The 15,759-nt window shown below is 44.0% G+C and overlaps 1 protein-coding gene across 1 annotated transcript in view; it reads left to right on the top strand.

Annotated features, from left to right (window-relative positions):
• Nucleotides 1–15,759, top strand: part of LOC126175143 (late secretory pathway protein AVL9 homolog) — a 101,963-nt gene that overhangs the window by 30,806 nt on the left and 55,398 nt on the right. Inside the window, exons 4-5 of the mRNA XM_049921703.1 lie at nt 3,024–3,213; nt 9,993–10,407. Coding sequence (XP_049777660.1) covers nt 3,024–3,213; nt 9,993–10,407 — 605 coding nt within the window. The remainder of the gene's footprint in view (nt 1–3,023; nt 3,214–9,992; nt 10,408–15,759) is intronic.

The raw sequence follows: 15,759 nt of genomic DNA, 5'->3' as shown, positions 1-15,759 counted from the left end.
GATTTAGTAGTGTATAACATCTCATACTTAGCAACAACAGTTAGAACAGAACTAGGAGAACTTTCCTGTAAAGTATCTTTCACTTCTTCTTCTCATTCATATTCTTATCCTTCTTCTTTTTTTATGTGTGGTGTTTTTGGAAAAAAAGAGGTAAAAGTGGAGGCAGAGGTACTTTTATGATCAAGAAAAGTGTGTGTGTGTGTGTGTGTGTGTGTGTGTGTGTGTGTGTGTGTGTTTTAAATGTAATAGATGCTGTGGCCATAATTTCCCCACCTTTCTTTTTCAGTTTAAAGACTAACACAAGCATTGTCAAGTAAATTATAGGTTGGCGTTAAGGTTAATTTAATTCCTATAATCAAATTTCAATTGCAGAATAATTCAAAACAGCACACAGAACTAAACAAGATGGCTATTTAAGAGTGTCTAATATTCTGTAAAATGACTTTTTCCATGTCGTCCATTGTACTATGTGACCTGTAGAAAGCTATACAAAGTTCTCTAATTGGAATGTCCTTTCTACAAAAAGTGATTTTATTAGGTTCCAGATTTGCATTAAAAATCTCTGAGCGCATTTTTCTGCACGACTTTGTTGGTCTTTTTCATGTGCCAGATGCCTCATTTCCATTCTTGATATGGTGTTTTATCTTGACTTTGGATTTGACTTTCTAAAGTCCACATTATGTGAACAAATGCTGATGATGTCACTTGTCCCAGAATTAATAAATGAATTTGTTTGCACATGCAGTTCATTGTTATTTATTCTATGCAGCTGTCCAGAGAAATGCTATGATGTTTCCAGAAGTCCTTTGATAAACTGTAATTGATTGACTTCAGCAGTTCTGTATTGTGTGATTTGAGAGTACAAAACCTTGCAACCAAGGACATGGAGCACTCTGATCTCAAATGGTCTGAAGAGCTTCCTGCAGTACTCTTTCTCAATATTGTTTGTAATTCAGATGAAATCAATTGGTCCTAGACTTTACTGGGCTGCTAAATTAAATAGTACTCGTGTAACATGTATGACTCAGTACATGCACCAAAGGAAAACTGTATTTTCATATTAGATTCCGATTTGTCCTGAAAACTTCCTTTGCAACAAACTAAGGGATCGTCTAGGCTCTGTATTCTCCAGCCAAAATGTCTTTCACAGCAGTTTTGACAGTCACAATTTGTATTAGCAGATGAAAGCTTTTTCAGTTTCACATTTCTCTTATTGATTTTATATCTTTAATGAAGCAACATTCATGCAACTTGAGGAAGCAATTTTCCTGGCAGCCTACATTCATTTAGTATGCATGCTTCAAATGGTTTAGATATCTAAGTTTGAATATCTTTAGATAGTTCAGCTCTCTGACCAAGCTATGTGAACCAGAAAGACATTATCATCCATTTTATTTGAAACTGTTAAATTTGATAGCCTGCAGCCAACAATAACCTCTTTTTTTTTAGTACTCTGAGAGTTATTCAGTTTTGTCCTCTTCAATAAAATATCCAGAATAGGGGCTGTTATAAATTGTCTGTGATAAGGTGGATTGTTGTGTGATAGAGTGGATTTAAATGTTAACTATTTTTGGCTTTTAGTTAGGTTGCAGCAGATTTTAATAGCAGATTTTGTAGACAACTGTAGACCTATTGCACTACTGTCTACACTTGCCAGTTTTTTAATGAACTGCTATTTGGCATGTTTTGAATATGGTTATTCATTTTGATATTAATTACTTCTGTTATGAACCAAAGATAAAATTACAACATTGCCTTAGTAAGGCAGGAAATATTTCTTCTTACAAAATATTGAGTAATTTCATTTCTAAATAGTGCGAGGTATCCTATACTAACCAGCTAATTGGATGTTTTGTTGAGAAAATAATACTGTAGTGTATATAGAATCTGTGTATCAAACATGCCCAAAATTAAACCAGGAGATCTTGTTGGCATCATTGGCTGAGCTAAAGAACTTGCTGCCAATAGCTGGCTGTGGGCTTATTTTGTATGTGCAACCTCTCCTTGTAAGGGTTGTGTCCATAGTTACTAAGCATGCATCAAAAGGAAATTCATTGTTATTACAGGGTAACTGTTGGAACTGTGTAATTCAATAATTGATAAAGATGAGAATAAGAAGAAATTCGACACTGTGAAAAGTTACAAACATAGGGAAGCTTGGGGAGTGTTTCCTTGCAGTGATGAAGAACTGGATTCTGATGGAAGCAGAGCACTGCTAGACATGCCGTGCTTGTGAGGGTGACAGTGGACTAGTGTGGACCACCAGAGACAGCTATGAGGTGGGACAGTATAATCAACTCACCAGCACACCTGAAGGTGGTGAGGTGGATACTTTCTGAAATTGGATCTACCAGCTAGAAGGAATTATTTATACTATTACTCTTTTATCTTGGACTGTGAGGTCAGATGTAGTTGAGGAGCGCATCACCACAGAGAAGCCCCGGGAGAGTACGCATCCATTCTCTGACCCACACATTGGCCTGATCTGTGTACTTTTACCTCTCTTTAAATTATTTCTCGCCTGTAACATCAATATTGGTTTCAGTGCCTCAATTTTACCAACCCTTGGTACCATCACTGTTAGATTAAATTCTAGCTGATGTCACTAACTGAAGTTGGACCCACTCTTGAACGAGGGACTTGATAACATTCTTTTTAGTCCCTTAATTTCCCCCACCCCACCAACGACCAACCAACAGTTTGCAACTTACCAAAGTACTGTGGTGCGTGGATACACAAATCTGGCTGTATGCCTCAGAAATATCCTTTGGTCATCAACATGGGAAAAGATGTGTTACTGACAGAGACTTACAGAATTACATTCTACAGTATATTCAGTTAGTCATAATGTGTTTCACCATTTTGTCAGTAGACATTACATGGGTCACATTGCAAACAGTCCTAGGTCTCAGTTATCATAGTGTGTCTATTAACTTTTGTCTCAAAACCTCAGACACTCTACATTCCTTCCCTCAGTGTTCAATCCCGTTCGCTCACGTGCCCACGTACGCTCTGTGTTCGAGGCCTGTCGGCGCGAGACCTGGTGCTGCAGTTCCGGCACAAGGCGCTGCTCCTGTTCAAACTCCTGCTACTGGAGCGCCGCATCGTCTTCTACCGCTCCCCCGTGCAGCCGCTTTGCACCGCCATCCTGTCGCTGCTCTCTCTGCACCCTGGCATGCTGGAGGCGGGGCTCTCGGAGTCTGCCTGTGTCAGGTACTGTCTGCGGCATCATAGAACAGAGGCCGGCACGTTTCCATTGTGTGTGTGTGTGTGTGTGTGTGTGTGTGTGTGTGTGTGTGTAGTGCTGCTGTAAAGGTTTTGAAATCATATGTACAGGTTGTTGAAAGTCGCAAAGTACTTACATTTCGAAATACGGGACGAATATAGTGTGGCTATTTGCACGCTGTGAGTTGCTCAGCCTTGAGATAAATGTTTTACATGACTATGTACAGGATTTCACCACATATTTGCCTAGATGTTTGGTTTGAAAAAGGCGTTTTCAAAATCATCCACAAACATTTCTACTAGCAGAGGAGATCATGGAGGGCCGACTACTAATCCATTTGGTGGTAGAATGTCTTTTGGGAACAAAAACAATTTTGCTTTAGATGTAGCTGTACCATGTCTATAATCTGTATTGCTTAACTGTTAAATCAGTTTGTGGCACATAGTGCTCCATTCGTGGTGCATACTCCTAGTAGCAGGCTGCCTATCTAATTTTCTAGACACAACAAAAATTTGGTTTTCAGTACTTGGAATAATTATTGAACGTATTTAAAATCTGAAAATGCTCTCATAACATACTCGATAAGAGGTATAATCTTACGTTAAAGGTTTACCACAGCAATACATGTTTTGCTGTGGGCTCCCCATTATCTCCTCCGCTAGCAAAAATGTTTGTGGATAATTTTGAAACAACTTTCTTAAATCAACCTTGAGTGAAATACACTCCTGGAAATTGAAATAAGAACACCGTGAATTCATTGTCCCAGGAAGGGGAAACTTTATTGACACATTCCTGGGATCAGATACATCACATGATCACACTGACAGAACCACAGGACATAGACACAGGCAACAGAGCATGCACAATGTCGGCACTAGTACAGTGTATATCCACCTTTCGCAGCAATGCAGGCTGCTATTCTCCCATGGAGACGATCGTAGAGATGCTGGATGTAGTCCTGTGGAACGGCTTGCCATGCCATTTCCACCTGGCGCCTCAGTTGGACCAGCGTTCGTGCTGGACGTGCAGACCGCGTGAGACGACGCTTCATCCAGTCCCAAACATGCTCAATGGGGGACAGATCCGGAGATCTTGCTGGCCAGGGTAGTTGACTTACACCTTCTAGAGCACGTTGGGTGGCACGGGATACATGCGGACGTGCATTGTCCTGTTGGAACAGCAAGTTCCCTTGCCGGTCTAGGAATGGTAGAACGATGGGTTCGATGATGGTTTGGATGTACCGTGCACTATTCAGTGTCCCCTCGATGATCACCAGTGGTGTACGGCCAGTGTAGGAGATCGCTCCCCACACCATGATGCCGGGTGTTGGCCCTGTGTGCCTCGGTCGTATGCAGTCCTGATTGTGGCGCTCACCTGCACAGTGCCAAACACGCATACGACCATCATTGGCACCAAGGCAGAAGCGACACGTCTCCATTCGTCCCTCCATTCACGCCTGTCGCGACACCACTGGAGGCGGGCTACACGATGTTGGGGCGTGAGCGGAAGACGGCCTAACGGTGTGCGGGACCGTAGCCCAGCTTCATGGAGACGGTTGCGAATGGTCCTCGCCGACACCCCAGGAGCAACAGTGTCCCTAATTTGCTGGGAAGTGGCGGTGCGGTCCCCTACGGCACTGCGTAGGATCCTACGGTCTTGGCGTGCATCCGTGCGTCGCTGCGGTCCGGTCCCAGGTCGACGGGCACGTGCACCTTCCGCCGACCACTGGCGACAACATCGATGTACTGTGGAGACCTCACGCCCCACGTGTTGAGCAATTCGGCGGTACGTCCACCCGGCCTCCCGCATTCCCACTATACGCCCTCGCTCAAAGTCCGTCAACTGCACATACGGTTCACGTCCACGCTGTCGCGGCATGCTACCAGTGTTAAAGACTGCGATGGAGCTCCGTATGCCACGGCAAACTGGCTGACACTGACGGCGTTGGTGCACAAATGCTGCGCAGCTAGCGCCATTCGACAGCCAACACCGCGGTTCCTGGTGTGTCCGCTGTGCCGTGCGTGTGATCATTGCTTGTACAGCCCTCTCGCAGTGTCCGGAGCAAGTATGGTGGGTCTGACACACCGGTGTCAATGTGTTCTTTTTTCCATTTCCAGGAGTGTATGTGGTGAAGCCGTAGTGCTTCAGCTACATAGTAATGTGCTGTTTATGTGGGAAAGAACAACTGGGCAACTCTAAACATTTCTCTGAAATATGAACAGTGCCATCAGCCACTGCACTGAGTGTCACTTCGGATTTCACAATAATAAGCACTGTCAAAGCAATAGCTGTAAACGATGGTTACCAGCCCTCTCTCACTGAGAGTATTTTCTAGAAAAAGCTTAAATGCTAGTGTATCCATTGACAGTGCTCCAAATGATTGCCAGTATAAGATATGTATTACCAGTTGCTGGCAGAGTGCCTGCTGAAATATTGTCTGTAAACCACACACACTTACACAATAAACGTAGAAAAATTTTGCTCTGGACACTTCGACAGAACTGCCTGTTTGATATACTGGAGACGAAGGGACACCTCAGGAACTGTGCTCAACAGTGACAGAGTGAGCAGACTGGCTTCAGGTACTCTCTACACCTGCTAACGAAAAACCTAAATTGTTGTGTGGCCCATCTTCTAGTTGTGCTCCATTATAAATGGATGTGCCAGTAATTTATTTTAGTAGTCTGTGATTGTGAATGTGTTAGTATTTTGCATATGTAGTATTAGTAGTTAATATCTTAGGAGCTTGTAAATTCTTTTCTTTGTTTATTTTGCACCAGTGTGTGCAGTAACATCTTTTTCAGTAATGATAGACATTGGGCTAATAACTCAAAACTTGGGTCACAAAAATAATAAAGAGTGGCAAAAAGAGTGTTTCCTCCCTGTAATTAAGTTTCATTGAGTACCCACAGTGAAGTAAACAGAAAAAAGTATAATTGACTTTTAAATTGAATGTTTTGTAGGTATTTTATTAAAAAAAACTAAGGCAATAAACATTTGGTGCCATATACTTCTAACACACTTTTTTTATTCTATTGGTACTTGGCCAGTGCACATAGTTGAAAATTCACATTCATATCTGTAGGTTGTGGTAAATGGTATCAGTATTCTTCAAACCTTTTTAATAGTGATCTATACTTGCTACAAACCCTTTGCCAAAAGTTGTCAGTTCGGTTTTATTGAGATCTATTTTCAATGTCTTCCTTCATAGAGTTAAATAAACGGTACCTTGGGTCTGATTTCACTACCAGAAATTTTCACTCACTCAAAGTGGCATTTATTTATTGATTTTACAAATGAGGAAATAGGTTGCTATTAGAATTTATTACTGATAATGGTCAGTGCTCATTTATTTCACTTTTGAATGAACGTGCTGAATGCTGGTATCGAGCCTTACTGTCAGTCCTGGGACTACAGCACTGTGAAAGCTTTTGTGGCCACTTGTTTACAAACTGCATGTTGGCTTCTGTCTTGGATTCTTTGGCCTACATTTGTTTGATGATTTTTCCAGCAACAGTAGGTGAAACTTTGATAATGTATGATGTCAGAAAAATCATCAAACAAACATTGGCCAAAGAAGCCAAGAGGAAGTTTGTCAATTCTGGGAGCATTGAGACTTCCTTAGCTTAAACTGTGCACACACACATGTACGACATCCCCCCCCCCCCCTCCCCCCCCCCCCACACTAAAATAAGATGCAAACATCGGAGTCATCCTCTGCCAACTGGAAAGGCTCCAAGAAGTCAAAAGCAAACGGTCTTCTAATTCACCGACACAGAGATCCTCGTCGTGTGCAGGAGCTGCCAAACTACCGCTGTTCTACCGCCGTGACTTTCTCCTCAGTAGATATGCATGCTGTATGTCTGCCATGCATGGGCACCCTTCTTCGATGACTCCTTTGATCGGAAGTATGGAGTGCATCCCTATGTTACCTCTTGGAGTTCACTTTTTGCTCTTGCTCTGGCAGCTTAACTTCACACTACCTACCACTTTCCCGATGGGTGTAAACCCTTCACCACCTTGGCTTCATGTTGCAGCCCATGCTCAGATTGACCTTGATTCACTTCCTAAGGACACTACTCCAGCCTTGTTCTATCACCTTCAGTTTCATGACCTTTGTTCAGAACTTCGTGATAGCACATTTATCTACACTGATGGCTCTTGGACTGACTGTGGTGTTGGGTGTGCCTTCGTCATTGGCACCAATAATTTTCAGTATCGACTTCCGGAACACTGCTCAGTATCCACAGCAGAGCTCTTCACCCTGTGTCAGGCCACGCAGTACATCCGGTTGGTTGGTTGGTTGGTTGGGGAAGGAGACCAGACAGCGTGGTCATCGGTCTCATCGGATTAGGGAAGGATGGGGAAGGAAGTCGGCCGTGCCCTTTCAGAGGAACCATCCTGGCATTTGCCTGGAGTGATTTAGGGAAATCACGGAAAACCTAAATCAGGATGGCCGGACGCGGGATTGAACCGTCGTCCTCCCGAATGCGAGTCCAGTGTCTAACCACTGCGCCACCTCGCTCAGTAGTACATCCGGTGACACAGGATTTTCAATTGCGTCATTAACTCAGATTCTCTCTGTGCCCTTCAAAGCCTTTGTATGCTGTGTACAATTCATCCTTTAGTGGAACTGGTCCAGGAAAGCTGTCACTTGCTCACTGTTGATGAAGCCACTGGGGTGTTTATGTGGGTTCCTGATGAACTCAGTCTGACAGGAAACAAGGCAGTTGCCGCTGCTGCCAAGGCTGCAGTCCATGTACCTCATGCCACTAGTTCTTACGTTCTCTCCGTTGATCTCTATTGCTGTGTGTCAGCAGGTGGTGTCATTTTGGCATCACAACTGCAACTGGTTCTCCCTTCATGGGAACAAGCTCTGGGCTATTAAGCCTCTTGAGGCAGGCTGGACAACCTCCTCTTGGCCCTCTTGCCATGAGGAGACCATTTTAGCTAGGTTGCGTGTCAGTCTCTGTCTTTTTAGCCTTCGCCATTTGCTGCGTGGTGCTCCCCCACCACTTTGTACTCATTGTGCACAACTTTTGACGGTCTGCCATTTCCTGACAGAATGCCTTTTTTCTTTTCTTCTTCTTTTTCTTCTTCTTCTTCTTCTCCTTCTTCTTTTTTTAAAATTTTTTACCACTTTCATTCTTGTTTTTGATTGCCACTGGAGTTATCGGCCATTTTAGCAAACCACCCGTGGCTGTTGACTGTGTTTACTTTTTATCTGTCATAGCAGTATGGTGAAGGCCATCTAATTTTTAGTTCAGGATCTCAGTTTCTCTATGGCATATTTTGTAGATTTTCTTCATGTCCCTGTTTTTAGCTGTCTTCTCTTTTGTCAATTGGGATTAATGTATAGTCATTTTTAACTCCTCTCTTTGTCTTTGTGTTCTACAGTTCTGACGCCTATGGGCAAATAAGTATTAGGATGAGCTGTGAGAACGCCAGTCTTACAAATATAACACTGTTAAACACTAAAAAATGTTATGAAAGCGAAATGAGTTAAACTTTATTAATGTGGTGTCACTGAGTTTGAAACCGACATTAGAACTGCCATATCAGCTCTAATTTCCAGATTGTAGTCATTACAGTTTTTTCAGTAAATATTGGGCCTTATACAATGGCTGTCAGCAATGGCTGAACCACTCCTAAATCTCAGGTACATGCACTGGTAGTCTGTCATAGTCTTCAGTGCTGAATAATTGTTGAAATAAACTGTTTGTATTTTGGGGCTTCTCAAAGAGCTATAATGAGAACTGGATTTTAATATACTTCTAGCTGGCAATCTATGATAACTAGGCACATACAGTATCTTGTAAATTTATATGTAATGCAGATACCTTCTACAGTACTTGCAGGAAAGAGAAATATGCTTCAAGGAAGTGTTCAATTACATTCTCTATGGACATACCGAAATATGAAAAATATGTTGATAGGGTTTAGTGGGGATTTTAAAGTTACTTGCCATATTAATGTGACTAGAGTCTGTTAGCACCAAGCACTGTCGTTTCCTCTGTGAGTGTGATAGTCGTGCTAGAGACAAACACTGTTGCCAGAAGCGTTGTCTGAAGAGACAGCCATTAATTCCTGAAATGACGAACATTCTGCATAAACCATTGGTAAAGGCAAGTAAAGTTTTCCTTTCAGCACTGCATATAAAATGCGAGAGGGGGTACTAAAAATTGTTTATGAAAGTTTGAAATGTGTGTGGTTTTGCTTTCATGTACTTAATTTGTAAGATCCCAAGGCTGAGTTTTGAAGAATTGAATATGATTTTTGTATTGGTCCACAAATTGGAGCACTTTGTAAAGCCACTCAGTCTGTTTATTGTGAAAAGACAAGGAGAAAACAGCCTGGAAACCCATTAAGTATGTTTTGAATGAGAATGAAATTCAGAGCATAGTTGTTATGAACAGAAACTTAATATTGGTGGAAATAGTGTTTAAAAGTAGCTTTAAGGTATAGTTGTTAATGTTGTAATCAAATTGTGAAAGAAAATAAACTTGTACTTGTGTAGATAAAAACAGTACTGATTTTAATAGATAAAAATCTGATATTTTGTCACTGGCACTTCATGAGTAACCTATTTAAGAATATTACTTTCACAATACAATCCTTTTGTCTGTGTTTTTGTGTCATTCATTGTTTCTGCATCAGTGAATAAAAAAAACTCATTTTTATACTTTTTTGGTTTTTCATTCTAGAGCATGTTTGAAAAGTCAAGTTTTCAAGCAGTTATAATGTTCAAATTTCGTATTTTGTACAGGCCATCGAGACCGATGTCTCCAATTCCAGATTTCTGTGAAGATGGCGACAGTGTAGAAGAATTGTTAGCACAAAACGGAGCTCACTTACAGACTCCAGGCGAGGAAGCTAGTTCAGGTTCCTCAACAGTAGCGGGCACTCCCAAGGAGGAGTGCGACAGGGTCTCACCGTGCACAGAGGAGACCCCTGCAGAGGTGGATGAGAATGAGAACAGCCAGAACAGCACGTGGTACGACAGGGAGGGTGATGCAAAGCTGCCCGTGTCGGACAGTCTGAGCAGCCTGCTGCTGCAGAGGGACCAGGCAGGCATCCAGGGCAACACGGCGCACATCGACCAGACGGGTGCTGGTAACGTCGCCGCTGCAGCACACGTCGACTCCCGTCTCTGCGGTGCACCCCTGCCCGTGTTTACACAGGTACGGAATTTACATGTTGTTTGCTTGCTGTTACGTATTTACTCAATTTTTTTCCCGGATTCATTGAAGATGAAGTGCAGGGTCCACAACTGTAAAATCTGGAAATATTGTACGTGCTTATTACCCATCTTCTTTGACCCATGATGTCATAGTAATGCACATAAACCACTCAGTGAAATCAGATATGTATAAATACATGCCATAACACATTTGTTAGCTTTACCAACTCTCAAAAAGTCACATTCAGACCCTGCTTAGGCCTCAGGCTATATTATAAATCAGTCTGTCGCCATTCCAATAGGTAATGTAAAAACAAAATAAATATTGTCAGTGCTATTTTCCATCTCTGTTGTATGTGTTCTCACATGCCACAAGTTTCATCATGGGTCAAAATTCTCGTTTTATTTGACAACTGGTTTAGAAATATTTTCAAGTGCATCTGAGCAACAAGGTGTGGAATTTAAGTCTGCAAAAACAAATAAAAATGTTAAAACATACATATAACATACATTGATGAGCCAAAACATTATGACTACAAGCTTCATAGTGCATTTGGAGCGCAATATGGCAGCTATTATGCGTGGCATGGATCCACCAAGTCCTCAGTAGGTTTCCGGAAGTATGTGTTACCAGATGTCTGCACACCGATCAAGCCATTCACATAAATCACACCCCCCAGGGGACTCGCCATTCTTTGGCAGGTTCGTGCTTGGCTACCATGAGCCCCCAGCCTTTGCAGCATTTTTTTCCTTTTGCGCTGCACGTCTGTCCTTTTGCTATTCTTTACCCTCTCTTGGGGAACATGTCTGTGGTGTTATTGGGAACGTTCTGCATTCTGTCGCTGATGTAAGAACAGTCTCACCTTTGTTTTTCGCTCCATTTTCCTTTCTTTGTTTCCCTTCTCCTCTTGTTCCTCACCTTTGGTGTTTCAGGTTCCTCTTTTTAACTTCTTCCTCTGTGCGCTCCTGGAGGCTGGCCCATGTGTTTGACGCGTAACAGGTGACTGGGTAATGCGTAATTCACAGCCCCAGGTCAATAGGTAGGCTTTGCACATACCCCTTGGTACAGGCCAGGCTCAGCAATGCAATTGCTGGCCCTGTGAAATCCTGTTCTCGTTTAAGGAAGGGCACTTCACTTTTGTAGACCACTTCTGATTCTCAAGCACAACTACTTGCTGCCTCGTTTCTCCACAGCCTATAGAACTTTGAATTCTTCTTGTGGTGTAAGTTATACTGGGGTGATCTATGGTCTAACCGAGGCCGAAATCCAATCTTACCACTCTGATCAGGGTGTCATTGCCGTCTATTGTGAATTGAAAAAGTAGATTCCTCCATAGTGCCCACCCACACCCTCTTTCTCACCTTTGATATAGTGGTACTTCCATCCAAGATCAAAGCAGGCTGTGAAATTATCGCAGTCCGGCCATAAATTCTGAACCTGATGCACTGCTACCAGTGTCATTATTTCAACCACACTAGAACGTCTTGTTGACACCCAGCCAAATGTGTCTCCTGTTGTAGGGATGTGCATGAGGGTGATTGTCCACCTCCTTCTCCCCGGTGCAATGGCAGCCATGCCACCTCCTCTCGGGATTGTCTCGTGTATCTTGATGAGAGGGCTGTCAAAGAGATCCGGGTGAAGGAAAAAGTGCCTTACCCAGTTGCTCGCAAGTTACTGGCTAGTCGCAAACCCTGCGTTCTCCTATCTGGTACCTATAGTTCTGTTCTTGTTACTGTTACCCCTCACTCCAAGGAGGACACGGCCACGCAGACATGTGACCTCCAGTCCAGCTCTGAGGTTGTGAAATTGCCCAGTGCCAAGGTAGCATCGTCATCCCCCCGTTCAGCCGTGCAACAAGCCGTCAAACTCTCACCTCAAGGGGCGAAGCCACCAGCTATACAACCAGTAGGCCGGAAAGGACAGGAGTAGTACTCCCATGAAGACTTCCTCCGTCCTCCTAGCCAAACAACACCAGAGTCTTCCTCTAATCGGAAAGGCTCAAAGAAGTCCACCAAAGGCAAACGGCCGTCTCCTTCGCCAAGTTGAAGATCTTCTTCAATGGTGTCACCACTTGATACCTTAGCCTGGCTGGCCTCTGTGTCACTGGTGTGCACCAACAACTGTTTTTCAGCGTTTGACTCCACAGACCGACTGCACAAGCAAGCTGATTCTTCTGTGGACCTCATGGAGCAGGATCCTCTCACTTCTGTGCCCTGTAGTAGTTACTCTTCCCTGGCTGTCACTCAGCAGCTGCCGAGGTGACACCCCTCCATCTCTTCCTCATCATGACTCTCCTCCAATGGAACATTCACGATCTGTCCCACAAAGAGGGTTTACAGCTGCTTTTAGCATCGCAGCGCCCCCTTGTACTCTGCCTTCAGAAAACAAAATTGCGCCCTCATGACCACTTTGAGATTTCACATTTCTTACCGGTTCGTTTTGACCTTCCCCCTGAGGTTGGCATTGCATCTCATTGGGGCATCATGCTGCTCAAATGACATGACATTTACTGTCAACCCATCTCCCTGACTCCCAGTCTTCAAGCTGTTGCAGTTCACCTTTTCCTTCCCCAGCTGACTTTTTCTCTCTGTAACATATAGGTACGTCCGTCTTTCGGTCACCAGGGCAGACTTCCTTCGAGTTATTGGACAGCTACCTCCCCCATTTTTGCTACTCGATGTCTTTAATGCGAATCATCCCCTTTAGAGTTCTCCCAGGAACTATCAGATAGGTGCCCTGTTGACTGATCTTGTTAACCAACTTAACCTCTTCTGTCATAACACCAGAGCACCCACTTTCCTTTCAGACTTCTTGCACACCTATTCCCATTTGGACCTCTCCTTGTGCACTGCCCAGCTTGCCCCTCGTCTTGAGAAGTCCGTTCTTTCTGACACATACTCAAGCAACCATTTCCTGTGTGCTATCCATTTGCTGACTCCTACCCCATCCGCATGCACGCCTAAATGGCAGCATCCTAAGGCTGACTGGCAGCTTTACTCCTCCCTGGCGACCTTCAAAGAACAAGATTTCCCCTGTTGAGATGACCGGTTCAAATATCTCACAAACAGTTATCCTTACTGCTGCAGAATGTTTCATTCCCTGCACGTCTTCTTAACCATGTCGTGTCCCAGTCCCTTGGTGGACTGAGGCATACCACGATCAATTTGTGCACAGAGACTTGCTTTCCACGTTTTTAACCTTTTTAACCGCCATCCTACGATGGCAAACAGCATTCATTATAAACATATGCGTGTAATGTGTCGCCGCATTCTTCGGGATAGCAAAAGAGCTAGCTGGATTCATTCACTAATTCTTGTAACAATTCCACCCCTTCCTCTGTCGTACATGCCAACCTCCGACTGCTCTCTGGGACCAAGACCCATTCCCCAATTTCTGACCTGACAGTAGCTGATGATGTCATCGTGGACCCTATTGCTATCACCAACACCCTGGGCCGCCATTTTGTGGAAGTGTTGAGCTCTTCCCACTATCACCCTGCCTTCCTCCATCGGAAATGAGTGAGGAGGCTCAGGCGATACCCTTCTCTTCTCCAAATCGTTACAATGCCTCCTTTACTATGAGGGAGCCTAGATCATGCTCTCAGTTTATCCCGATCCTCTGCCGCAGGGCCAGATGCCGTCAACATTCAGATGTTGCAGCATCTTTCTCTTGTGGGCGAGCACTTTTTTCTGCTTAAAACATACAACCCTATCAGGGCAGAGGGCGCATTTCCTGGACGCTGGCATGAAGCCACAGTCATACCCATACCTAAGCCCGGTAAGGACAAAAACCTTCCTTCTAGCTACCACCCCATCTCTCTTACCAGCTGCATTTGCTAGGTGATGGAACTTATGATTCATGCCAATCTGCTATGGTGGCTAGAGTCGTGCAATTTACGACAAATGAACAATGTGGATTTCAAGCGTGGCATTCTGCAGTTGACCATCTCGTTACTTTGTCCACCCATGTCATGAATGGTTTTCTGTGGAAATCTCAGACTGTGGCTGTGGTTTTTCGATTTGGAGATGGCCTACGACACCTGCTGGAGAACTGGTATCCTCCATACTCTTTACACATGAGGCCCTCTTGGATGCCTGCCCCATTTCCTTCAGGCATTTTTAAAAGACTGAGTTTTCAAGGTCCGTGTAGGTTCTACCTTCTCAGACACCTTTAGCCAGGAAAACAGTGTGCCTCAGAGTTCCTTCCTGAGCGTTGTCCTCTTTGCTATCACCATTAACCCTATAATGGCCTGTCTCCCGCTGGGCATCTAAGGCTCCCTTTTTGTTGATGATTTTGCCATCTGTTACAGTTCTCCATGGACCTATCTCACTGAGCAGCGTCTTCAGCGATGTCTTGATCGTCTTTACTCTTGCAGTATCGACAATGGCTTTCGCTTTTCCACTCACAAAACTGTCTGTATGAATTTCTGGCGGTGCAAATGGTTTCTCCCACCATCTTTGCATCTTGGGCATGTTGCACTTCTGTTCGTTTTAACTAAGAAATTTCTGGGGCTCATGCTCGATAGGAAACACTCTTGGTCCTCCCATGTGTCTTACCTGGCAGCCCACTGTAGTCGGTTCCTCAGTGTCCTACGTGTACTCAATGGTACTTCCTGCAGTGCTGATCGAACCACTCTCCTCCATTTGCACTTGTCCCTTTTTTGAAACTAGACTATGGGTGCTTTGTTTATGCATCTGCACGTCCATCCATCTTAAGTCATCTCAACACTACCCACCATCGTGGCATCAGTTTGGCCACAGGCGCCTTTTACATTTAGCCCAGTTGAGTCTGTATGCTGAAGCTGCTGAACTACCACTGTCCTACTGCCGTGACTTTCTCCTCAGCAGGTATGCATGCCATTTGTCACCATGCATGGCCACCCATCCTATGCCTCCTTCTTCGATGATTCCTTTGATCGCCATTATGGGTCTGCGTCCCTCTTCTCTGTTATCTCCTGGAGTCCGCTTCGGTACTTGTATTGGTCTTTGGCTCTCTTTCAGTGTGGTGATGTGGTGTGCATCCATTCCATCCTGTTCTCTTCATTTTAGGGGTGAAATGGTGGACCCATGTTTCATCCCCTGTGATGACTCGCCACAGAAACCTATTGCCCTCCACAGAATACTGTCCCAAAAATGCCAGTGAAGATTGGAAACATTGTCCTGTGTGCACATCTGTGAGCAGCTGTGGATTCCATCTGGCACACAGTTTACGATATCTGATATGCTGTTGAACAACCCAGAACACACTGCCATAGAAAGTGTTCAGCATGCTGACTATTTCCTGCAGCATTATGCACTGATCCTCTCTAATGAACACATCCACACACTTAACATTTGCCATGGTACTGGATGT

The sequence above is a fragment of the Schistocerca cancellata genome, chromosome 3 (assembly GCF_023864275.1).
Source record: "Schistocerca cancellata isolate TAMUIC-IGC-003103 chromosome 3, iqSchCanc2.1, whole genome shotgun sequence".
Lineage (NCBI taxonomy): Eukaryota > Metazoa > Arthropoda > Insecta > Orthoptera > Acrididae > Schistocerca > Schistocerca cancellata.
This window is presented reverse-complemented; position numbering and strand designations above follow the sequence as displayed.